This window comes from Sabethes cyaneus, chromosome 2 (genome assembly GCF_943734655.1).
Source record: "Sabethes cyaneus chromosome 2, idSabCyanKW18_F2, whole genome shotgun sequence".
Lineage (NCBI taxonomy): Eukaryota > Metazoa > Arthropoda > Insecta > Diptera > Culicidae > Sabethes > Sabethes cyaneus.
The window spans coordinates 20,585,942-20,610,970 of NC_071354.1; the positions used below are offsets into that span (position 1 = coordinate 20,585,942).

General features: G+C 40.9%; 1 protein-coding gene across 1 annotated transcript; it reads right to left on the reverse strand.

Moving 5' to 3' along the window:
• Window positions 1-134: 134 nt before the first annotated feature.
• Window positions 135-19,499, reverse strand: LOC128738818 (transcription factor Dp-1). Its single transcript, XM_053834225.1, has 8 exons — window positions 18,963-19,499; window positions 11,290-11,417; window positions 10,275-10,341; window positions 10,058-10,128; window positions 9,139-9,989; window positions 8,989-9,071; window positions 8,835-8,918; window positions 135-2,592 (listed from the first exon to the last, which is right to left on the reverse strand). The coding sequence occupies exons 1-8, from the start codon at window positions 19,009-19,011 to the stop codon at window positions 2,417-2,419; spliced, it is 1,509 nt and encodes a 502-aa protein (XP_053690200.1). The 5' UTR covers window positions 19,012-19,499; the 3' UTR covers window positions 135-2,416.
• Between the last annotated feature and the right edge of the window lie 5,530 nt (window positions 19,500-25,029).

Sequence of the window (25,029 nt, forward strand, 5' to 3'; positions counted from 1 at the left end):
TGAGCTGATTGGGTATCTGTCTAATAATGTTTCTCAATGAAAAGACTTGTCATCGAAATTAGTATTCACAAGGTATTGACAAACGTTTCGGATTAATGAGTTACATTTCGTCAGGCTACTTTTATCCTTTAATGTCAAAATTTATCATTAATAGGGTTTCAAAAAAAAACAAACATAAAATTTTGCTTAACATAAAATAATGTTTAAATTTAACGTTAAAGTGTAGCATTGTCCATAGAATTATATTTTACACTTTGTTTTTCTTTTCTTCAAAGAAAAAGCAAAACTATGGCATGGAACGGTATTGTAGTAATACAGTTTTTTTTTTCATTTTCGACCTTAATGTTCCATGCTTTTATTGTTTTATTTCTAGAATCTGATATATCTAAAAAAACTCGAACGTAAAATATATAAACTTATAAACAAGAACAAAATAAATCCAATGTTCTTCCAAGTGAAATGAAGTCATATAGAAACACTCGGTTCCGAGTGAACTATTTTTTAACATTTTACTTTGAGTTTGTATTTTTTTATTCAATTGAGTTGGCAAACGTAAGATCGATAACCTAAAGCAAGTGGTTTACTTAGAGCTGATTTGTTTCGTTTAGTATAAGAAATGCTCACTTCTAAAAAGTGTGAATTTGTGCCATAAAGGCCATACGGAATAGTGTTTACATTCGCTCTGGTTTCTTCTGCCGCTCATATCATTATCATCATCATCAACTCCCATTGTCAGCGTCTTAATAGTCCTGTATAAGTTCTAGATTTTGTTACAGTTAAGCCCAATAAATCTGTACAATCTCATGCAATAGTATTTGTTTCTTTTCTGTTTTGTTTTACTCCTAGACCTTTTAGTGCTAAATCGACGTATTGCCTGACCTCCAGAAGAACTTAAAAATAAAGTTCGATTAACTCTATTTAGATCTGTAACTCGTTCATCGGAAGGATGCGATAACGAAACAGTTGTGCAGTGTTAGGTACGACGCGGATTGCGTTAAAAATTACTGGAGAAAGCATTTTGTAACAGTGAAAAAATCATAAATGGGGGTAGGGCTTGAGCAGAACATTCCGCCCATTTCGTTTTGCTTCACTGTTGGCCAGGAGAATATCTGAAAGGGTGATTAAAAATAGCGCAAACAGCATGGGGTTAGAAAAGAATTTCAATTCGTCTCTGGGCAATCAAACACCATGAGAGGCATTCTATTATTTTATAGGTTTCCTATGAAACGTCCATCTTACATAGGGAAATTATAAGACAGAAAGTGTCTTTTTTCGTTTAAATTATGGGATGAAGGAAGCACTAAGCTAAAAACAAGCTCACAGAGAACAACAGAAAATAACATGTTCTAGAAAAATATGACACGACTTGTATATATAAACCTTATATGCTATTTTTTTGTTTGTGTTACTTACGTAGCTACATAATGTATGATGCTGCAAAAATCTTGTTCTGGTTTACTACTACATTACTTGTTTGAAATAAAAGTCTGAGGTGTGTGCCCATGTTGCTTAATGGGATGCCTTGTAGTTGTAACTGTTGACCTTTATTCTGTTTCTTTGCACGATAAAAAAAAGAAAACAAACGACTGTTTTTAATGATATTATTTGCGACATGTTATCCGGTGAAAAAGGTTACATTCTGTACTCTCTGGTGCATTGATAATTAACTAGAGTTCCTTGCTTTCTTCGTGTACGATTAGAATATATTTCGCCATTCCAGAGCCAAGTTTCTGATTATTTTGTATATCGCTATTCTCGGTTATTGTTTAAAATAAACAGTAACCTAAGGTTTTAGCACTTCTTTCTACCAAACACCTGCGCTTTGTTGCATATAAAGTTTATTTTCGCTCATATCCGTACATTCTAAGGGTAGTTGTGTTTATCCTATATGATTAACAATATAACAATCTGTTTTTCTTTTCATTGTGTAATTGATACACGGCTTAAGAGTAGTTTTTGTTTATGATGGACCTTTCTGTCGAGAATCCCAATAGATCAAAAAGGAAAGCGATAATCCATTCTTCATTTAACTTTTAATCTTAGCCCTAACCATAGTTCTCTTCTCAATTCCATGCTACTCTTTAGTTAGGTTCCTCGGTTACGAACCATATACTAGCATGGTTCACGGCAATCTAACTTAAGTGTGCATAACACAAACGACCGTATCGTAAAAGTCTTCTTTCACCTACTCACACTCGGATAAATCTAGGGCAAAATTGCGTTTTCATTCGTACTACTATTTTATTGAGTACGAATTGAATACCCTACCAGCAGATCGTCAAAAGAACGTGTATGAAAAGAAAATAACAACTGAATTTTACTCCATTCCGGGTTGCATTCCGTCGTGTCAATACCATTCCACCCGCTGATCCAGCCGATTTAATAGGCTGGAATGAGTGGACACGTCGGAGGAAATCTAACCATCCTGACCATCATCTGAGTTCAGATCGTCCTCGTTGAGTTCACTGGTGTTGTCCTGATAGCTGGACAGTAGATCAGTTGCATCCTGTACGCTGTCGTCGTAGTCCTGACCAGTGTAGGCGGAAGCCATATCCCAGTCTTCCGTGTCGTTTTCGATGCCGAGACCGTACACTGGGAAGGTAATAAGATAAACAAGGTGTAGCTTACGTTAGTATTGGATACATCATCCAAGCACCATTTCTTGGATTCCGTCCGTAGATTGCCAACTATATCAGCCTATAAATTTTTTATCTATATTTTTGTTAGAACATCTCAGATAGATTTCAATAAATTTTCAAATAATTTGAAGTGAAACGCGAGACCTATAGCTCTCGCATTGACTGATCCTTTATAAAACATGAAGTGTTACAAGTTCCAACCTAAACAAGTGGTCTTTTCCATTAATATCTGTGATTTATCAGTACTAGCCATTGTTATTAGATTTTCACGACAATTTTACAAGAATTATCGCAATTTCATCGTTGGTACAATCACGGTTTCTTTCATACTTACTTTTAGAATCTAATAAAGATTCAGAAAAATTACAAAAGTTAGAAACTTTATTTATTGCACCATTACACGACGTTTTCGTTTTGCTGTTATTGCAATTTACCTCGCATGAATTTGGTCGCGCGTTCATTTATCGTTTATTCAGCATCCATAAGCCATTTATTCATATGCCAAATATTCGTTGGCTAGCAAAAAAGTGGACTATCTACCAACTCTATCCATCTGGGTGCCGGCTGAGGCACTTATCCTTGGTTGTCGTACGCAGACAAGGAAAAGGGATTGCCTTCTTTGGGTCGTTTTCTTCGACCTTCTTTTTTCCCAGATTTTAGGGTTTGCCTGGCCAAGTTGGATTTGCGTTGAGCTCAGGTATTCACGCAGCGTTGACTGAACGGGATTCGATAAACGATAGAATAATCATTCCCAGATTCAGAACACAGACTTGTAGGGGAAACTGATTTTATAGGCAGCTGAGAAAGTCCCAGAGGGTAACATAGAAATTCATTTAGGCGACTTCAACGCAAAGATTAGCTCGAACAAACGGATTTTGAACGTCTCAACCTAATGAGCAAGAACGGAGAACAGTTCGCAGAGTTTTGTGGCATGAACTCGCTCTTGTCCATCGACGAGAACATAGAGTTACTTGGAGTTCTCGTGATGGACGAAGAGAACATCAAATGAGCGGAAAGTGAAGAAGGAGTTTATTTGATGTACGTAGCAAATACAGCGCTGACATGGCATCCAAATACCATCTTGCTATAAGTAAAATTCGTCTGCGAGTCGTTGGTTTCCTATTTTCGGTGGCTTATGATGTTCACCGGCTGGAAATGCTGAGGTGAAAAGAGCCTTCGTCGAACAACTAGAATCCCAAGCCTTGGAATTACCATTCCATGGTTACCATGGTCCGGCATCAATTTCAGACGAAGTCTGGAGTATGGTAGATCACCAGAGAAACGATCCAGAGCTTTAGGGTAGTAATCCGTCGATGATACGTCAAGCTGGTAAAAAGCCATGGAGACGGGACAAAAGAGCCCGATCTGGATCAACTCCCTAGCTGAAGATGGAGAAAGGGGCGCCGCCAATATTGTACGACATTTCTCGGCACCTTAATGGTGTTAGAACTAACAGGAATATGTCGTCCAAGCATAGAGCCAGCCAGTTAGGGATCGATCGAACGGACCAGCATAACCATTGGGTTCAACACTAACAACTCTTCTGAGTCTCAAGTGTCGCAAACCAACAAAACCAGCCACCTATGAATGACGCATCAATCGCGTCACCTTTGTGACGCTGGTGTTAGCTGGAATTGAAACATCAATTTTCTAATCGGATCCAGGAGAAAATTAAACCTACTGTCCGGCAGCAGCAAGCTAGACTCCATGCTGACCATATTACGAATTCCAGGGCTACTTTCTCTTGGTAAGCCACGACAATATCTGGGGTGCACCAAGGCGTAAAGGAATACCAGATGAGCTAGTCCATTTCATCGATTCTCTGTATGAGGCATTTTTGGACAAAGTCCTACACGATCGCGTTTTAACGGACCCTATAAGCGTTATTGCTGTTACACTGTTACACGCAACAAACACGGCGCCGATATTGGATCCGTCAACTTGTTATCGCTGAGATATGCTTTTGCACGTCGCACGTCGCACGTGTCCAACGATGGAAAGAGAAAGTTGGGTGTCGTTACGATGTCCGCCGATTCCAGAATCCTAAGCCTTCCGACCGGTATTGAAAACGCCTTCATCACGACCAGTGACGAAATCCTCAGTAAAGCGCGCAGCGGATGAAGGAAGTGGATTTCGAATGAAACCTGGAGGACAATCGATGAGCCGGAAGAGGTGAAAGCCGCAAGCCGTTATCAAACATTTGAGTCGCTATTAAGTTGATATAACTAAAAGTATCGTAAGTATTGCTTGGGACACTTTTAGTTTTATCAACTTAATAATGACTAGCTTTACGGGGTTCCGTTGCCACAAGGTTTCCGAGTCTGCTTTGTCATGCCAGTGATCGTTGGTTTGAATCTTAGTAGAATCAGGCCATTCGACGCCAAATGACTTTGGCATGGGTTTATTCTCAGACCCTATGCCCTCAGGGGTTAGCACCAGGAACAATGTGTTGGTATGCTTGTACAATGAGATCGCTGAACCAACACTTTTGTCGTGTTGAACGTTTTACTCATCAGCATTGTAGCTAAATAAAATGGAATCGAAGCGCAGGCTACAGGATTTTTTTGTATGCCAGAAGGGCACTGGGTTCAAAAGTGCCACTGCGACAGTCACGAAGATTGTCTTTTGTAGCTGGGTTTCAAGACTGTGCCCCAATTAGGTATTACATGGTTAATAAAACCAACTAGCTTCTTGGGATGAAGTTTCCATACTGAGTATGGAGTTAATAGGTAGCTTCCGAAGAAGCTGAACCTGGAAGATGCAAGAGCTCCACAGGAGCAGAGCAAGTGCGCTGAACTTTCCTAGTTCTAAATTGCAAAAGCGGCAAATGTCGGTTAAGACCTTGCCAATTTTCTTTAAATAGTAAAGAGTGGGACAATGTCCGGTGAGGAGTCCCGTGATTGTGCGCAGTCCCCTACGCGTTAAGGTAAGTAGTTTGTTAACTACTGCAGGGTCTGGGTAGATAAACTGTTTAGCTTGTTTACAGCCCTGCACTTTATACCAACTGGATGCTATTTCTAGCTTTTTCCAGATCAGTAATTCGCTTTTGACAGCGGATATAGAGGTGCCCAGAAATGGTTCGGGGCCAGTTCTCTGATCACGTCGCAAAAACTGTTAAAATCCGGGGGATTATGGGGGGCCGAACTCACCATCAGAATAGAGGCTCAACGACCTAGGTGATTTGACAACATTATTATGCCTTGCAGCAATTTCACGAGTCCTACTCAAATTCATCTATCTATCCATATATATAAAAGTGAGCGTGAGTATGTTTGTATGTTCCACCATAACTCCAGAACGCCTTGACCGATCTCCACCAAACTTGGCACACATGTTCCTTGATATAAGAGAATCAGCACTGGGGTGTTGACAAAAGAGGGAGGGGTCATAACAGGTGGGGAGCCCTTAACTCCGAAACGCCTTGACCGTTTTTCATCAAACTTGGCACACATGTTCCTTGACATAAGGGAATCAGAATATCAGAACTGAGAGTTCAACAAAAATAAGGGGTGAGAGGTTCCTTAATAGGTGGGGGAGGGTCCCTAATAGGGGGGAGGCCATAACTCCGAAACGGCTTAACCATTTTTCATCAAACTTGGCACACATGTTCCTTGACATAAGAGAATCAGCACTGAAGGGGTTGACAACAGGGGGACCGAAATGTTTAGACGGTTCTCCCATAAGGACAGGACAAAAGAAGGAGCCGATGACCGGAGGTTGCTGACGAGAAGGGGGGAGTAACGCCCGCATGACTGTAACAATGCCGTACAACAGAAAAAATCAAAACACGAAACACTAAACTGCAATGGTCGCAGCTGTAGATTTGTCAAGTGTAGTTTTGCAAAGTGACCTGTATAAAAAGTGTTCGATCATTAGTGCTAATTTTTGTTGGCCGACTCTGTTTGAGTCCCAGGGGCAATCATTCAAACAGCGTGGAGTTCATCTGAGAACACCATGTTTTTCTCTTGGTAAACTTCACCAAACTTGGCCCACATGTTTTTTGATATAAGAGAATCAGCAAAAGCGGGGAGGTTACTTACTCCGAAATGCCTGGACGGTTCTTCAACAAACTTGGCACACATGTTCCTTGGCATAAAGGAGTCAGCACTGGGAGATTGACTGAAGTTTTTGGAGCGTCTTAGTAGAATACGAAACCTAAAAATAAAAAAAATAAGAAAACTTATCCAATTTAATTCTACTATGTGTATTTTATTCAATGACAGATACGTATTTCGCCTACGACTTGCAGGCTTCCTCAGTGTCTGTTTTCGAAAACGAGTTCGAAAACAGACACTGAGGAAGCCTGCAAGTCGTAGGCGAAATACGTATCTGTCATTGAATAAAATACACATAGTAGAATTAAATTGGATAAGTTTTCTTATTTTTTATTTTTACTGGGAGATTGTCAAAAGGGGGGGGGAGCCCTAACAAGGGGCTAAGTAAAAGAAGATGCGTTTCTCTTGTATTTAAACTGATTGCAGTTGTACAAGTGACTTTGAGAAAAGAAAAGGGTTCCACCGAAGAAAAATATATGGTAAAAAAGACCTTTGTTTCGTTTCCACTGTAGGGATTTTGATAGAGTAAATCAATACATAATTAGCTACGTGACAGAGTAGGGAGCTGAGTGGGAAAGAACCGACAAGTAGGGGGACAAGGAAAGTGGGTATGAATGTATGTTTCGCCATAGTTCCGGAACTCTTGGACTGCTCTTCATTAACCGTCGTTTGTCAAACACATGTATTTTGGCTTAAAAGAGTCAGCGCAGGGGGGTTGACAAAAGAGGGAGATTGTCTCTTATAAGGGCTAAATTGCAAGCGTGGGTGGGACACACAGAAAATAGTCACGCGTGGGATCCTAAAAAGGGTAAGACTCCGCAATATTTATGTGAATTTCCGAATCACTGAATGATAAAATCAATATTGAAGAGTTTAAAAAAACTCATGGCATGATTACGATCGTAATACGGATGGTAATTACGATATTACGATGGTTTTAATCGAAGACTTGAGAACTCAAGACTTGGCATTCTATCAAATGTCTAAGGATAAGGAGAGAATTAGTACGCCCACTACGGTGGTAAGTGTTAGGTTGTGATATACAGTTATTCTAGCATCACAATCACGCTGATATCATTGGATGATATCGGACATTGACATCTCACTCATACATTCTCTCAGATGGTTGCGATCACTAACACTTTGGACCAATAGTAACTCGTAACTCCCTTGGGGTAACAGATGACGAAAGTGTGTATACGCTTAGATTATTGAAGAACATAGATACGCCACTTTGCGCGGACGGTGAGAGGTTTTACTAACCTGTCACAGTGTTCGTACAGCGTTCTCGTTAAGTCATCTGTCACTAATGCTTATGTAATATGAAAAGGCCACACTATGATGAATATACTCACCATGGGTCATACAAAGCTACAACAATCTAGTAAACAATGCCACCCACAGGTAGAGCTGATGACATACTTTTCCCTTACGTATGAAGGAATCGAAGACTGGTATATCTAGTTACTTTATTAATCTATGGTATAAGGGACCCTTCTGCTGTGCGTAGTTCTGTGGTCTTTGTTTTAATGGTAATCGTCTGTTATCTAGATAAAACAAAATATTGATGGTGTCCTCATGTCATTCTACGCATATTTCAAGGTTCTACAAGGGCATCGTCTTGGCCCGTTGATATTTACCATCTAATTCAATGAAATCAATTTCTTACTCAAGAGGCTTAGAAAATCATGTCCTAATAAATAGAGGCTCTAATTTTATTTGTCCATAGTGGAGCAATTAAGAGTAGATAGGTTAAATAGTGCTAAAATTACACTAAAGATTTAGTGTGTCATTCCGTTGCACAAGACCTGCAAATCCTTTTCGACTAGAAAAATAATAAATCATGTGCTTTGGAGTTCGAATGTTCGAAATTATTTTATGAAAACCATAGATCTTCTACATTCCAAAAACAAACAATAGATTTGAAATCATTTTTAATGATGTATAATCAAAAAATAAAGTTTAAAATGTATTTGTGCAGGTCAAGTTGGGTTAGAAAAAGGTAACGAAAACATAGAAGTATAGATTTTCCACAACAGTTCATAATTCATAATTTTTCTTTCGAAGTTTTGAAGTTATCTGTATTGCTTGTAAATAAACCAAGGAACGAAAAAGTTATAAAGGGAATAAAAACACTTACCATCAATATACTTTGCCAGGGTTTCCGGAACCATCGATTTGATTTTGCAAATATCTTCATCGGTGCACTTGCCTTTTTCTAGACCTGAGAAAGAAAGAAAAAAAAACAAACCCAAGCGTGTCAAATTTCGCCAAACAAACAAGAACATTATTACCTAGTAGTAAGCCCATCCGCTTCAGTACTTGGAGATCATCGTAAATTTCGAACCTGTTGTCGAATTTGAACGAAAACTCCGATCTGCGGAAACGCAAAAAAAAAATGATAATCTGGTGACACTTTTCAACCATCGCTATGGAAAACCTACTTATCGTTCGTAATACTACAATCAATGTGAGTTTTCTTATCGGTATTCACTAAGATGAATGGCAACTGAACGGCTGAGCTGGGATTCGGCACAAGACCTCGCTCTTCGTACTCCTGATTCCGAGTAACCAGCGACTTGAACGCCACATGCTGTAGAATAAGGTCCTTCAGTTCTTGCTGCTTCAACTCGATCCGTTTTCGAGTTTTTTCGTTTTCCTTCTCCAAATCGTCGCACTCTTGGACACTGCTAGTGGGAAGCCCGTGCCAGCGGATCTCCTTCTTCTCCTTGGAAATGATATTCATGGCCATCAGGACGTTCAATGCGTCATACACTCGCCGGCGAATGTTTTTCTGATCGTATGAAGCCGGATCTACTCCCGGATGACTCTGAGTTTCCTCGGCAACGAGCTCATCCGCTACCTCATTGTACGAGGTTGTTCCCTTTTCCTTCACTTTCTCGCATACCTTCATTGAAAAGTGCCGCAGACCACGTCCAATTTTGTCGGTCTTTCTCCGTCGAGATGCTGGCGTGTGAATTGGACCGGCGGTAGCCGGTGAGGCTTTCTTGCCGTAGTTGTACTGTGTCTGGTGCTGTTGGTTGGCATGTTGAGATCCTTTTGAACCACGTGTCGCTGCTGCCGGTCGACTGTTGACCGGCGCTTCACTGATCATTTGTTGACCATTTGTGCTGACATATGTGGACGTGGATGCGGCCGGTGCTACGACCGTGGCCGACACCGAGGTCGACGGAGCGACCGAAGTCGAAGGCGCTAGCATGGCGGTTAGGTTTCTTCCCGTGATCGGTGTGCCACTGATTTGTCCCGGAGCTGCAATCAGCTTCAGTTGACCACCCTACACGGATGAAAAGAATGGAGAGGGTGAAAAAATTACGGTATGGAGTGCGGTTTAGATTCACTCACCAGCTGTGACAACCGTACCAGCGGCTTGCCGTTGGCACTTTTAGCTGCAGGTGAGTTCACAATGTGTAGTTCTGTGAATGCAAAAAACAACAAACGTATATGGTCAGCGAGCGCGTGAAATTCGGATTAAAATATTATTTCATTTTCTAATCAAGAAATTGCAAATTACGAACAGAACCGTTTTCTGTAGCAAATTCCGTTTTCATAGTGCACTTACTGGGATTGTTCACTGTGATGATTTTCTGACCGGGTGCTAATTTCGGCATTACAGGGGTGGCAAAACTCTGGAAGCGTAAAAGATAACAGATTAACATGTATTTCGTTGTGGATATCTATAATAAAAAACAAGGTTGAGTTGAAACTATGGGATTGGAGTTTGCCTTTGCATATGAAATCAGCGCGTGCCCAAAAGTATTCGTTTTGATTGTTTTTTGCTTCAACTTCAAAAGAGTATGTTATATTAGGAAGAGCAATTTTTATTTTGGTTTGTTTATAAATATTTTCATTTATGTGTGTAGAAGAAAATTAGAAGAATTTGTTCGTGGCGATTTTACTATTACTAATTGTTTATACTAAAAGTACACTATTTCTTGAAAAGATTATGTTAGTTGTACCGCATATTTTAAGGATTGCAACCAAAACTGTACAGCTCCGCATCGCCCAGAAAAAGTTTTCGAAATCATCCCTCAATACAGATGACATTTAACTGTCCATTCACCTAGTAAAGCAAGAAAACCCACACCTGCACCTATTACAAGCTGCAGCAGCAGCAGCAGCTATTATTGGTCATATGCATTCTCCCGCATTGTTGGAAAGCATACAAACAAAAAAGTCATCACCACGACGGGGGAGACAAGGCAGGAGTGCGCCACCCGGCCGGGTGTTCTACGCGACGTGTTTAATCGAACGCCGTTATACACGCGCCAGAGAGCAGTTTGATTTGGGACAGCAGAGTCTCGCTGAGTAGTTGCGCCCATGTTTAACGCGGATAACTAAATGGAGAGTGTAATTGTTGAGGTTGAAATTGATCCTCAATGATTTTCTGAAATTTTCAATAATTCAATGATGTTATCATGATTGTGAGCAAAAAAGAACTGCTTTTAAAATTAAAAAATTATTGACAGCCTATAAAAGTAGCCCACAGATAGGGAATGCCATATAGGGGACTTTTTCTACGTTGCTTCTGTGAGACTTGGAAAGAAATGCGCTAACTAAATGAATGTCGCACTAACCTGTCCAGATATAATTGCATTCGTTTCCTGACCGGTCACTTCCTTTACGATCGTCTTTACACTGGCCGACGTCAATGGGCGGCCGGTTGTGGACGCTGTTTGCATCACCTGTAGAATTTGTTGCTGACCTAGAAAAAAAAACAAAGAAACGGAAATAGGTATGCGGGTTAGTGACGACCAGAGATAGTAATGAGTGTTTCGGTGTAGGTAATGCTCTAATGTGAATAAAGCATGTGGGTGAGAGAGCAGCATATTTTTCTGACTTACTTTTACGTACTATAATTCTAAATATACAAAGCAAATAATATTACACATTTTAAGTCAGAGACTGTTACAGTCCCGAATAGCTAGCTGTAAGTTATAGTAACTCCGTAAGCTAAGGATAGTTAAGACCTAGCTCTTGTCACAAGATCATTTTACTATCACATCACGTTCCATGGCAGATAGGCTGAACTTCACTAGCCACGTCGATTATGTGTGTGTGCACGCGTCAATAGCGGTTACGTTATGTTATGCTGAATGGCTATGACTAGGGTAGCCATGTCGGTGTTGAAATGCGCCGCTTCAGAGTAGTAAGCGCAATCAAGTATGTTTTGTCCCATCCAGAGCTCAGTTCAGTCCACTCCAATTCTCGAGTCTAGTCCAGTCATCTCCAGTCCAGTGTCCAGTTGATATCATTATACATATGTCCACCAGCCGCCGGATGCCATGGGTTTGCGCGCCAGCGAGACGATTATCTCCTCGTTCTGCTAAGTTAAGTTCAAACGTCAAACCGTCTATCATCGACCAAAGGCATTGTCACCAAGAGGTGCGCGTAGTCTGTGACGTAACACACCCCTCCGGTATGCTGACCACGCCCTTGGTCCCAGCTTAATCTGCCTCGCGCCGAACGTCCAATACAGCCAGCTTGACACTGGGTCGCTCGTAAACGCCGTTGGCTGTTTGCACGGTCGCTCTGCATTTTTGAACTCCATGGTTTACTACTCCAATGACCTTTCCCTTTGGCCAGCAATTTCTAGGGTGATCAGGGTCTGCGATGACAACTATATCCCCTTCCTGTAGAGGTTTGGCGTTCTCGTACCACTTGGTGCGCCGAGTTATTTCGGGTAAATAGTTCTTGACCCAACGTTTCCAGAACAGATTAGCTAACCATTGAGAAGTTGGTCATCCACGTCGCAATGCTGCAGTATCCCCTTCGATTGTCGTCAACGGTTTGGATCCGTCTGATGAACCCAAGAGAAAATGGTTGGGTGTGAGAGCGGGAGCCACTCATCCTCAATCGGCACATGAGTAAGAGGCCGCGCGTTGAGAACATCTTCTATCGCCGTCGGACGCCGCAGGTGTAGCACTTCGGTCAGATTACGTTTAACGGATTCGACAAGGCGCTCCCAACTACCGCCCATGTGGGGCAAAACCGGCGGCTGGCACCAAGAAAATTGGTTCCCCGGTCGCTGGAGAAGCTGTCAGGAGTCCCTCTTCTAGTGATGAAATTCTGCAGTGCCATTATGCAGGAGTTTGTTGTTAGAGTGTTAGCCACCTCAATATGTACGGCTCTCGTCGTCAAACAGGTTAGAAGTACCCCCCATCTCTTTTCAACTCTTCGACCCACTTGTACCTCAATTAGACCGAAGTAGTCCACTCCTACTTGAGCAAATGGTCTTGTATAGGCAGATAGCCGCGCTGCAGGCAGATCAGCCATTGCGGTGTGGTGGGTACAGCATCTCTGGTTTTACACCACTGGTAGTTTCGACGAACTCTTGCAAGCGACAGCCTTAAGCGAAATATACTGTACTTTTGATGGACTTCATTGGCTACAATTTCGTAGTTTCGATGCATATATTTCTCGTGGTAGTATATCAGCAACAGCTCTGTAACTCGATGGTTTGGTGGTAAAATTACAGGATTCTTCGCATCGCTAAGCAGCATCGGAGATAAGCACATACACCTGTTCTACCAACGATTGATTGTAGAAATTGATTTCACTGGTAAATAGGGCCACGGGTTTTCTTTCTGCATCAAGAATTCAGGACCTCTGAACCATCTGCAGATGATAAGTCAAGTTGATTTTGTCACCTTGTCCCATCGACGGTCACGTTAAGTTTGGTAGGCACCTAGCTCCATTCTTGCAGATCAGTCGAATCCAACAATTCGCTTACTCGCGCTCCAACAAAAGCACTATATCGCTTATGATCCGACTTCAGCCAACACAAAACATTTCGAGAGTCAGTTCAGAACGTACGCTTCGACACCCTCCGAGTAAGTCTTTGCAAAACATTGTTTACCAATCTCACTCCATAAATTGGTACTTCAAGCTCTAAACGTGGAATAGATGTGTATCTAAGTGGCGCAACTCGAGTCTTGGCTGCCACCAATGAACAGTCTACCTTCTTTCCTTTCACAAAGCGCAGAAACACAACCGCAGTCATAGAACTCTCGCTCGGGTCCATGAGTGCATGCAGACTAATGCTGTCAGGTTTTGTCGACGCCGGTATTTGCTGATATCGTCTATGAATACGCAGCTGCTCCAACTCAGGGAGTAACCGTAGCCATCTTCGCCATCTCTCGAATAAGTTCTCGGGAATACATTCGTTCCACTGTACACCAGCGCGCAACACATCTTGCAGAAGAATTTTAAGCAGGATCAGGAAATGGTCTATGAGTCTATGGTTTGTTCACGTTGTACACCGGAAAAACAGGCAAGTACCAAATGCTCGTCAACTCCGAACCATCATCCAAGAAAGCAAAACACTGCACTTGCTTGCCATTTCCAAAAAACGTCACTGGTACGTAGCAGAATGATCCAGTTGTGGTACCAGAGAGATGCGCATGAATGTTGCGTTCTTCATTCAGAGTTTCTCGTTTGCAATTCGAGCTCGCTGAGACAGTTAAATCCTTGTGAAGTAAAACATAGTGCTTGAAGGTGCAGCCATTTTTCCCGCAAACTCCAGGGTTACAACCACCTTTATGTTGCTGTAAACATTTTCGACAGAAGTTAAATCCATGAACAGTCGCCCATCTTGCTTCGTATGATAACTCTTGAAATCGTGGACACCTACCGAGATTTTTGCACGCACCTTTACATGCTGGACACGGTTGATTTTCGTAGTTCACTACCGCTCCCGAAGGACTGCATTGTGTTATTGATGCTGGCTGCCCTTTATCCTGAGAAGCATTTTCTGTGTGGATGTTTACGTATTTCTCCTTCCAAATTCCACGAAGCTCCTGCTTATTCCCACGACTCTGCGGTTCGAAAACCACATTTACATCTTCTGCTATCCACCAACTGAATGTAGAAAGTTTTACCGTTGACCGATTCCGCTTATACCGCTAGCAATCTAACTTTATCTGGGGCGGTAACTTATTGATGAACTCCTCAAGCAAGGTTGTATCACACATGTACTCTTGCTTATTATAAACCTCCACAGTGGCACAAAAATTTCGCACCTCCAGGGCGAAATCTACCAGCTTATCCATCGCATCTGGCTTGATACTAGGCATGGACACGATCTTCTCTTTTAGATGTTCCATTGTCGTTTCCGGTTAACCAAAACGCAGCCTATCGCTTCAATCGCCCTATTCACAGTTTCAGGTCGCAATAGAAAACTACGAACCGCTTTATACGCATCCCCTTTGAGACAGTTCCTTAAACGAATCATGTTTTCTGCTTCTGTGTAGCCACACATTTCCGTCGTATCCTCATACGTCGACAAAAATATCGGCCATTCCTCAGGACTCCCAGCAAATTTGAGTAAATCCCGCGTAACCATCTGGCGCGCCGCTAATTCTTCTCTAGATAAACACTTGTTGCCTCGGAGGGAATGTTGACGCTCTACCTGGGATCGATTGCCGCACTCACCGCTTGCCTCCGTCACAGATAGTCGCCTGGATGAATTAACACGTGACGTTTTCCGATTACGAGTTGACATGTTGTCTTCACATTCCTTTTCACGGACAACTGTTTCCCCGTAGGAATCTTCGCTCCACACTTCACCATCCTGTGAATCTTCATTCGAGCATTTGGTTTCACTTCCACAGTCTTCACGATCGTTTAACCAGACCTCCACCTTGAATCTGGTGCTATGATGTCCATTGGTAGACCCTCTACAGCTCTCCAGATCAGCAATCTCCTTCAGAACATCAAATTTCTTTTTTACTAACTCTCGCTTGCGTTGCATTTCCTCCTGCATTAATGTTTCTTCGGCTTCAATTTGTTTTAAATCCAGCTCCAAACGTACTTCAGCTGATTTGAGAGAAGTACCTGACACAACAGATCCAGTATTATGAAAAGTTCCCTTTGCAGCACCGTTTTTGCTATCAACCACTTCCGCAGCATCATGATGTGCGGTACCGACTTCTCCAACAAAATCCTTCCGCTTCGCACCAGCAGTCGCCTTGTTTACACTCTTTCCCTTTGCAAATCGGGTAACTTTTTTGCGTGATTCATAAGTCTGCCATCCCTCAAATCAGTCCGCGGGCCGCACGAATCATCACGAAGGGCCGTATGCGATTTAAGGAGCTGCGTGATAAGTTTTTGTTTATGGACAAAAATGGCCACTGATCTGGGTGTTCCCGGAAGTCCCCGGAACTTGTCCATATATAACCAACGTGGCGCTAGGTAGTTGATCTGACTGTCAGTGACCTAGTTTTTAAATTCTGGCGTAATTTGAGGTGTCGCATGATAAGTATTTGTTCATGTTCGATACTGGCCATTTCCCACAGCGATAACTTAATCCGGAACATTTCCGGTTAATCCCAATACAGCGTAAAACTACTAAAATGGTCGGTAATGAGCATATGTTGCATAAAAAATCAATACCAGCTGTGAGTTACGTTCATTGTGGAAGTGTCATTGAAGATTTTTATTTACTGTATATAAGCAGTCTGCCTTTTAAAACTTTAAAAGGGCGTAACTCAAAACTTTGTCGATTGATTTTTTTAAAAATTGGCCAGAGGTGTAGGATGGCAATACAAACCAACTGGCATTTTCCGTTTAAATGGCCTATTTTATTTTTTAATAACGGTATTTTGAACACCGTGACTGCTGCAGCCACTTCCAGTCAGTGGTTCGGCGCAGAGTTTCAACGGGTGACTGACGAGAAGAATCGAGCAAGAAGTCACATATTGGTTGCAACTGTGACACGCCAGAGCAGGCGGAGGCGGATAATTGCTTCGAGAGGCATGATAGGCTTCTTCAAAATGATCGACGGAATCAGGAATCAGACAGAGCCAAATCCCGTTATGTGCAACGACAAGGGGAACCTGATTACCGATCGATCGATCGAAGGTGACCAGGTATTGAAAACAACATTTCGGTGTATTGTTAACAATACGGTTAACGGTGTATTGGTATTGGTAAACAAGATGGACTTGTCAACAGAAACAAAATAAGGATTGAAGATAATGGACAAGTAGTGAATGCAATAAATTTGGACTAGGTTAAAATAGAAGCTAAAGAGCTGCAAACGGTAAAGCAGCTGAAAAGGACGGCATCCCCGGCGTACGACTCAGTTAAACGAAATGAGCTGTGACGGACTAAGGTTGTGGCGGATTATACTAGAACAAGGTTTTGCAACAAAATTAATTGGCTAACACGTGTTACCTCTGATGGCTCAAAATCAAGCGTCAGAATAGTGCGTGAGATATGGGACTCGTTTGCGACGTTAGATGGTTTGAAGCAAGGTGACGGGCTATCGAATTTGCTATTCAACATTGCATTGGAAGGTACTATTCGAAAGGCAGGTATACAGGGAATACATGCTCCTGGGGTTTACGGATGACATCATCGGTGTTAACCGTAGAGCTGTAGAAGAGGCATACACGCAATTAAAGTAGGAAGCTGCGAGAATAGGGCTTGTCATAAAATCTACCAAGCCAAAGTATATGGCGATTGGTAGAGACCATCGCAGGCCTTCGGGTATTGGAACAGCGGTAGTGATAGATGGTGATACTTTTGAAGTGGTCAATGAATTTGTATACCTTGGTAGGTTAGCGACATGTGACGATGTGAGCCGTGCAGTAGAAAGGTAGACAGCGGCTGCCAACAGGGCCTTCTACGTATTATGCAGTCAGCTGATGTCCCATGGCCTGCAGCTCCATGCGAATATCGCGCACTATAAGATGCTAATTCTCCCGGTGTTAGTCTATGGTCGTGATGGCCGCGTAGATGTTGAAAGAGAGCGACAACGAGCCCTTACTGTTTTCGAATGTACGATCCTGCGATTAATTCTTGGCGGCATATTAGAAGATGAAGTGTGGTGCAGGCGCATGAACCGCGAAATTTATCAATTATACAAAGATGCGGATATTGTGAAGCGAATAAAACACAGCAGGCTATAGCGGGCTGGCCACGTAGCGAGGATGCCGGATGAGACAAGCGAAAACAATACTCAGCGGAGAACCACACAGAAACCTTCGAGGTCTGCCTCGACTCACTGGATGAGCGCTACTGACGAGGATGCAAGAACAGCGGGTATTAGGGCGACTGGAGAGTGACAGCTCAAGACCGAGAAACGCGGAAACGACTCCTAAATTCGCCCCGAATTGTCGCCGAAAAAGTATAGTAAGTATGTATGTAATTTAATTCTACTATTTGTAGCAGCATCTTCTGTGTTAGCCGGGTGAAACTCAATGTGCATTTTCGGTGCATTTTCGCCACCTATTTTAATAGCAGTAAAATAGCAGTGAAGATCCCGCTCCAGAAAACAGCTAATCCCTTTTAAGTTGTGAACCATTTGGCCAACTTTTTAAGCGTTACGTAAAATTAGGCACGTCAAATGCTCTACAATCTTAGTTGGTTTAAAGAAATTTTTAGCCATCAACCTTGAAAAGCTCGAAAAGTTTGAAACTCTAGCTTCAATGTTAGATTGTTTATCTAATTATTCTAATTGGAATATGAAATGCAATCGTTGACTTCTAATAGAATAAATACTTTATTTGGGATAAATCTTAGCACAAGTTATGCTGGATACTAACTTGGTACTATTTAATAGTACCAAGCTAGTATCCAGCATAACTTATGCTAAAAAATCGTACTAAAAATACGCGGAAAAAATACTTTTCAAATAAAGCGGAACTAGGTACGCAGCTGAATAATCCTTGTTTACAATTTAAAACTCAAGACAAGATACGAAAAATTATTATTGGAATATTTATCAATTTTTAAAATAAACAAAACTGTAGAAACAAAATATCTATGTATTTCTAAAAAAATCCTAAAATTATAAACAGCGAATACAATATTCCTTAATCTTACCAGTAGCTAGACTGCAATAAAATTGCATTCTTCTGCTATGCTTATCAGTGATTCCGTGATATCGTGTCGTGGCAAGACAGAAATTGAACCGAAGATAAAACAAAGAACAAAATTACATTTGATTTTTTTCCCATCCACTTTTTACCTAACTTATAACAGGAAAGGCCTCCCTCTAATAAGAACGTCATTTCACTTCATTGAAAAACAACAAGATACGACGATGACGGGGCGGTCAAGGCCGTTGTTCATCGGAAAGGACAAACCCAGTCGAGTTACCCTTCCGATGAAGGACAGTTTAGATGATGAAATGTGGAAATAATTCTAACTAAAAAAGCTTACATGTTGTCGAAAAGATTACCAACAAGAAAACTTATAATTACCACCCGGAATTAGCGGGCGCTCTACTGCTGGCGGCACTTACCATTCGGATCCTGAATCACGATGCTGACCGGTTTGTTCTGATGGGCCATTCTGAGGAAACGCCTGTCACGCACTAGTCCCTAACTGGAATTTAAAGCACTTTCAATGCTACCGACCAATATCAATTTAGTTCTTAATTTTCTCAAACCGCACCACCAGAAACCAAAAAGTAAGAACACACAAAACCGAATGTTCAAAATGGCGATCCGCGAAAAGCGCACCCGCAAGACGGAAATTCCGAGGCGCTCTGGGCCCGGAAAACGAGGACCGATTTTCACACTTTCTGCGATCACTTGGAGCGAAAATTTTGTACTTTCACTGGGCACTTTTTTTATTCCAATCAGACACGGCACGATTCACTAAATCCACTGCAAAGATTGCACTTTTTATGCAAAAATGTCCGTCAAACGATGCCAGAGCTGCAACTCAAGTCCAGTTCGGCGGGTCTTTTCTCGCGGCGCTCGAATAAAACTTGCTGGCTGCTGCTTCGCGATGCTATGTGTGTTGTACAGTGAAACAGTCGCGCTACCACTCCTCCTACGATATTCTCCCTATTCTCCACCCTTTTCTATCCACAAGCTTTGTTACCGATTCGAAATTTGATTTCCACTGAAGGAGACGAGGCGCGGCAGCATAACTTTTGTTGACAGTTCGCTACGGCTGATGATGTTTTCGAGTTTTTCGATCGAGGCTGTCGATGTTTGCGATTGAGGCGGCGCGCGTCTTGTTGTTTCGAGTCGGAGCGAAGGGAGGCGGATTTCTGACGCGTAGTAGCAGCATAAAAATATCGTTTTGAAAGTACACGTGGCCCTTGAAGCAAATGTTGTGTGTTCGAACTCGACTATTGCAAAAATGTAAAGGCCAAAACGCAACGCATATGCGGATTTATTGATGCGTTGCGGAAATTTGATAGATAATTTATGGAAAACTGTAAAGGCGCGTTTAAACTGGGAAATTTTCTGGCAACATGAGTTGTTGCTCAACATTTGGGATACGTTGCCATAGTCGCTTGGAAACATCGAGCAACCGATGGAAAAAGTTGCATACCACATGTTGCCAATCTAAGCGCACTTTAAGTTCGTCGGTGCCTTAAGGACTGCAAAGGCCCAGACACAATGCATACGGATTTTACTACGTTGCGGCAATTTGACAGTTTTTTTTATGGGTTTTCTGTCAAATTTCCGCAACGTAGTAAAATCCAAACAATGCATACGTTTCTGGGCCTTTGCAGTCCTTAAGGCACCGACGAACTTAAGGTGCGTTTAGATTGACAACATGTGGCATGCAACTTTTTCTAAACTGTTGCCCGATGTTTCCATGCAACATTCGGATGCCGCAGAAGCAACATTGAGCAACAACTAGCAACATGTCACCTTCCACTAATTGCATGCCACATGTTGCCAAAAAAAAAATTGCCCGGCCCGCCCAGCCTAAACGCACCTTAAGGCAAGAAAAAAACTCAAGTATTATGTTTTCGCCACGAAAGGTTTGCGATGCGCGAATGTGTTGCTGGTTTGCGTTTACCTCGGGATATGATTTTGCCTTTCCCTGATAAAAACAAATTGCGAAGGTTTTCAGCTTTTAGGAGCCATGATAGCGAACGGCACAATACATGTTCACAATAATTGAAGAGCCTTTATCACATCTCTGTTTACGCCAATCGTTTTCAGGCCGCACGATCTCATTGCAAAATTTAAAGAAACAAGATACAAGAATTACTCAAGGAATGACTAAAAATTTTGAAAAAATCATTTTTTTAATTTCAGATTTCGATTCCACAAACTTTTCCGCTATCCAGCTTTTTACGAGCCATATAATGGCGGAAGGTATAATCGGTGTTCGTCATATTTGAACAACATTTTTGACATTTCAGTAACACGTCGCACGTTTTGTTTCCGTAAGTTCACGACAAAACTAAACGAACTTGCGGAAAGAAAACATCCGATGTATTACTGAAATGTTGAAAATGTTGTTCAAATAATAAGAACACGTTCGCCATTATGGCTTGTAAAAGCTGGATAGTCTGATACTAATTTTGTAATTGATTAAATACGGTAAGTGGATGACCCCGCATGTGTAAAATTTTAAAACTTCATGTATAGGTACCGACTCGGTACCGACCTGTTTCACAAAAATAATCTACATATTAAAACAAACTTTATTTTGTGTTATTGGTAGAAGTTAGGAAAAGATTTTTAATTTTTGAGCTTTGTAAACGAAACACAGGTTGAGAAAAAAGAAAAAAGAGAAAAAAGTTGACTGAAAAAATCAAATTTTGTTTCTTTTGACGTAGGACTACGTATTACAGCAATGCCTGGGGTAGGGTGTCATTCCAAAGCAGGGATGATTCCTCCTCAGAAGAAAAAACTACAAGGTATACAGCCTAAGGGTTGTACGAAAGGGTGACGTAGGACTATATCAGATCATTTGATCAAGGACTAATGTAAACTGCATTTCTGGCATTTGTATGTTTATTAGAATCTGTTAGTGTCATTGTTTAATTGAATTTAAAAACCAAAGCCACAGGCAACAGGCACGTAAGTTAGCGGCGTCTATTCACTGTCTTTTGCTCCACAGCGTACCGCTTGTTACATAGCAGAAAATATGGTTCATACGCAAAAATTTCTGTTTTATTTGTATGAGAGTCCTTCATAAAAACCATCATAAAATAAATTCATATCTCCAATTACCCCCATAAACCAAATTTGGTTCCATTTGCTTGATTAGTTCTCGAGTTATGAGGAAATGTGTATATTATTTGTATGGGAGCTCCCCTCTTAAAGAGGGGAAGGGTCTCAATTCATCATAGAAAAAATTCTTGCCTTCTGAAACCACCACATGCCAAATTTGATTCCATATGCTTGATTAGTTTTCGAGTTTTGAGGAAATTTGTCTCTTATTTGTATGGGAGCCCCCCCCCCTCTTACGCCCTTCTTAAAATTGGTCTCTGACACACCCATAAAATTGCTGGTCATTTTATCTATCCAACGACATATAAATTGTTCAGTTACGTTCAGTAGTTTAGTAGTTATTAGCATTTGAAATCTTTCATTCAAACGTTACACTTCTATTTTCGTTTTCACAAAGTGCTACTCAGTCCAAGTATAGTAAACAAAGACGTAGTCCTACGTCAAAAAGAGAAGAGAAAAGTCAAAGTGAAACGGAGAAGAATAAATCGCGTTGAACCCTGAGCACAGTTTTCAAACTTCTCCGCTTCATTTTGACTTTTCTCTTTCTTGTTAAACGCAGTTGTAAGAGCAACCGCAAATTTGTGCTACTCATTGAGGAGGAACAGCATTGTTCGGATGAAGAACTAAATTTCTGAAGTAGCACTTGTTTTGTGACAGCTCAAACTGTAATTATTAGGTTTTAATTAGCAAATGTTCAGCTGTTCACATTTTCAAATAAACTTACAAAAGGTAGTACACTTTTCCCTCTTGCACGCTATCCAGCTTTTTACGAGCCATAATGGCGGACGGGTTCGTAATATTTGAACAGCATTTTTGACATTTCCTCAATACATCGCACGTTTTCTTTCCCTACATTCCTTTAGTTTTACCGTGAACGCGCGGAAAGAAAACGTGCGATGTACTGGGGAAATGTCAAAAATGCTGTTCAAATATTACGAACACGTCCGCCATTATGGCTCGTAAAAAGCTGGATAATTTTTTCCGGCTCCTTTCCTCTGCCTCGCGATTGATGTGCTTTTAACTCCTTCTAAATGTTACTCCTTATAAATCTGTTTAAATTTATCACTAATTAGCCTAAATAATCACTTTACTAAATAATTACTTACGACTTTCGCTAAAGCAATTGACTAATTAATTATTATTTCTATACTATTTCTGGTTGGCCAAACAGCAGTTACGTATAGAAACGGATTTTTCGATGCAGAAGGACTTTAAATAACGATAAATTCCAAATAAAATCTCACATAATCCACCGGCATCCGGCACTAATTATTTACTCGTACTCTGCAATTAATCACTACGATTACTCTACGTTTTTACTACCGTGGACCCACGTTCGTTTGACCATTTTTAATCTGAACACTTTTTAATTTGAACCCCGCTGGTTTGCACGGCATGCAAATTAAAAATGGCTCAAATGTCATTCTCAACATGACATCATTTGTTTATGCAGACAATGCACATAAACACGATTTGTTTGTACTGACCTAGCGTGTTTAATCGGTTTCACATTTCGTTTTCCTAACGATTACGATAGAAATCCGATCGGAAAATGCAATATTCGCACTTGCAACTGCCTAAAACTAAAATAAACCACCAAAACAATAATAAAGAGCCGGGCGGCCAGTTCACACAGGTTTCAGCATATTTCGGGTTACCAGTTATTCAAATTAAAAAGTAACTCCGTTAGTTTGCATGAGGAATCGTTCAAACGAACGGGGGTCCACTGTACCTATAATTTGGCTTAATTCATTAAACTTTACGAGGGCAAATTCTCGTTCTAAATTTCACTTTACTCGGTTTGTTTTTATTTCATCTACCGGACTGACATAACAGACGATATAAACAAGACGGCACAGCAGAAGCAGGTATGCTCACCGCCGTGATGCACATTGTTGTGTTGGTGTGCTGCCCTGCGGTGTTAACAAGCATGTTAATACACTTTGAATACAATTAGGTGCTACATTCCGTTATCGAAACTTGACCTTTTGTTTTTGTACGACAGACTTCGCAGCCAGCTGTTAGAATACAGGACAATTGCAGGGCCAGTTGCTACGATCCTACTGATTCCAACAGCCTCTCCTAGCCGAGATTCGAACATACGACGACTGGCTTATAAGGCCAGCATCATACGTCGAGGTCAACTGGGAGGCCAACTACCTATGACAACGATGGTTAGTTTTAACATGGGTAGTGCGTTGAGAAAAAACGACGATTGTAAATAGCGGTAATTGCCATCAGAAAAATATTTATCCGTTAATGCAGTTGAATCATGATTCTAACATTTAGTATCCCAAGTAACAATTCCAGGCTGATCAAACGCTTTTATAGCTGATTTTATTCAATTATTTAGGTTTAGAAGTAAAAACTTTTTTTCAGCTCTTAAACATCTAAATCTGGTGATTTTATCAAGCTTCGAGCTTGTTAATAGCTGCTTTTAAAACTGCAATGAAGCTCAATAGAGGAGAGGATTTTTAAAGAGCCAGTTTGCACAATGCTGTCAGTTCTATTTGTAAAGCGAGAAATAGTTATGCAATATGCTTTTCCAGTTATGCATCAACCTTTGTGCAGCGAAAAAAATATTTATTTTTAAATTTAAAAAAATGGAACGCGATATTTTTAAAACTGTCTAGCATTACGGTTTACGAGCTGAACTGTCAAACTGCCCGTATCGTTCATAAATTTCGGGTTCGAGTTAGCACGAAACCAAGTTAGTTTATGAATTCGCTCTATAAGTAAGCTAATTAAGGCTGTGAACCATTTCGCGAAATTTTCAATTTTTTGGTTAAAATTTGACAGTACGATGATTTTTCGAAAATAACCTTGCTCAGGAGCATGGTTAGTTTTAACCAAGTTCTGATAGCCAATGAGATATGCCACAGGCGAGGAAAGAGCTTCGACGTGTTTCACTGATTTTTCCTTGATTTTTTTTTCACCAATGTATGGATGTTTAACATATAACAAATTTGTTTATTCAACCCGAAATGAAATGAGATAAATTTTATCTATCAAATAGGAGCAAATGAACACAAAAGATTCATACAATTCCAACCTAGACTGAATAAATAAATTCGCTGTTATAGAAACATATCTTCATCCTCACCTTATATATGCTCTCATTGAGTAAAACAACTATCAATCTGTCAAACATGAAATGGTTCGCATTCTGAACTGATTTTAACCACTCGAGGAGAAATAACCATCGAACTGTCAAATTTTAACTAAATAGTTAAAAATTTCGCGAAATGGTTCATACACACTTAAACGATTCGGTAAAATTTACCGAAATCTAAACAGCTGAACGTTCGGAAAAATTTTTTATTGCACCAAACATTACTAATGATCTGTAAACGTCGATTGGCACTATCGAAATTTTTA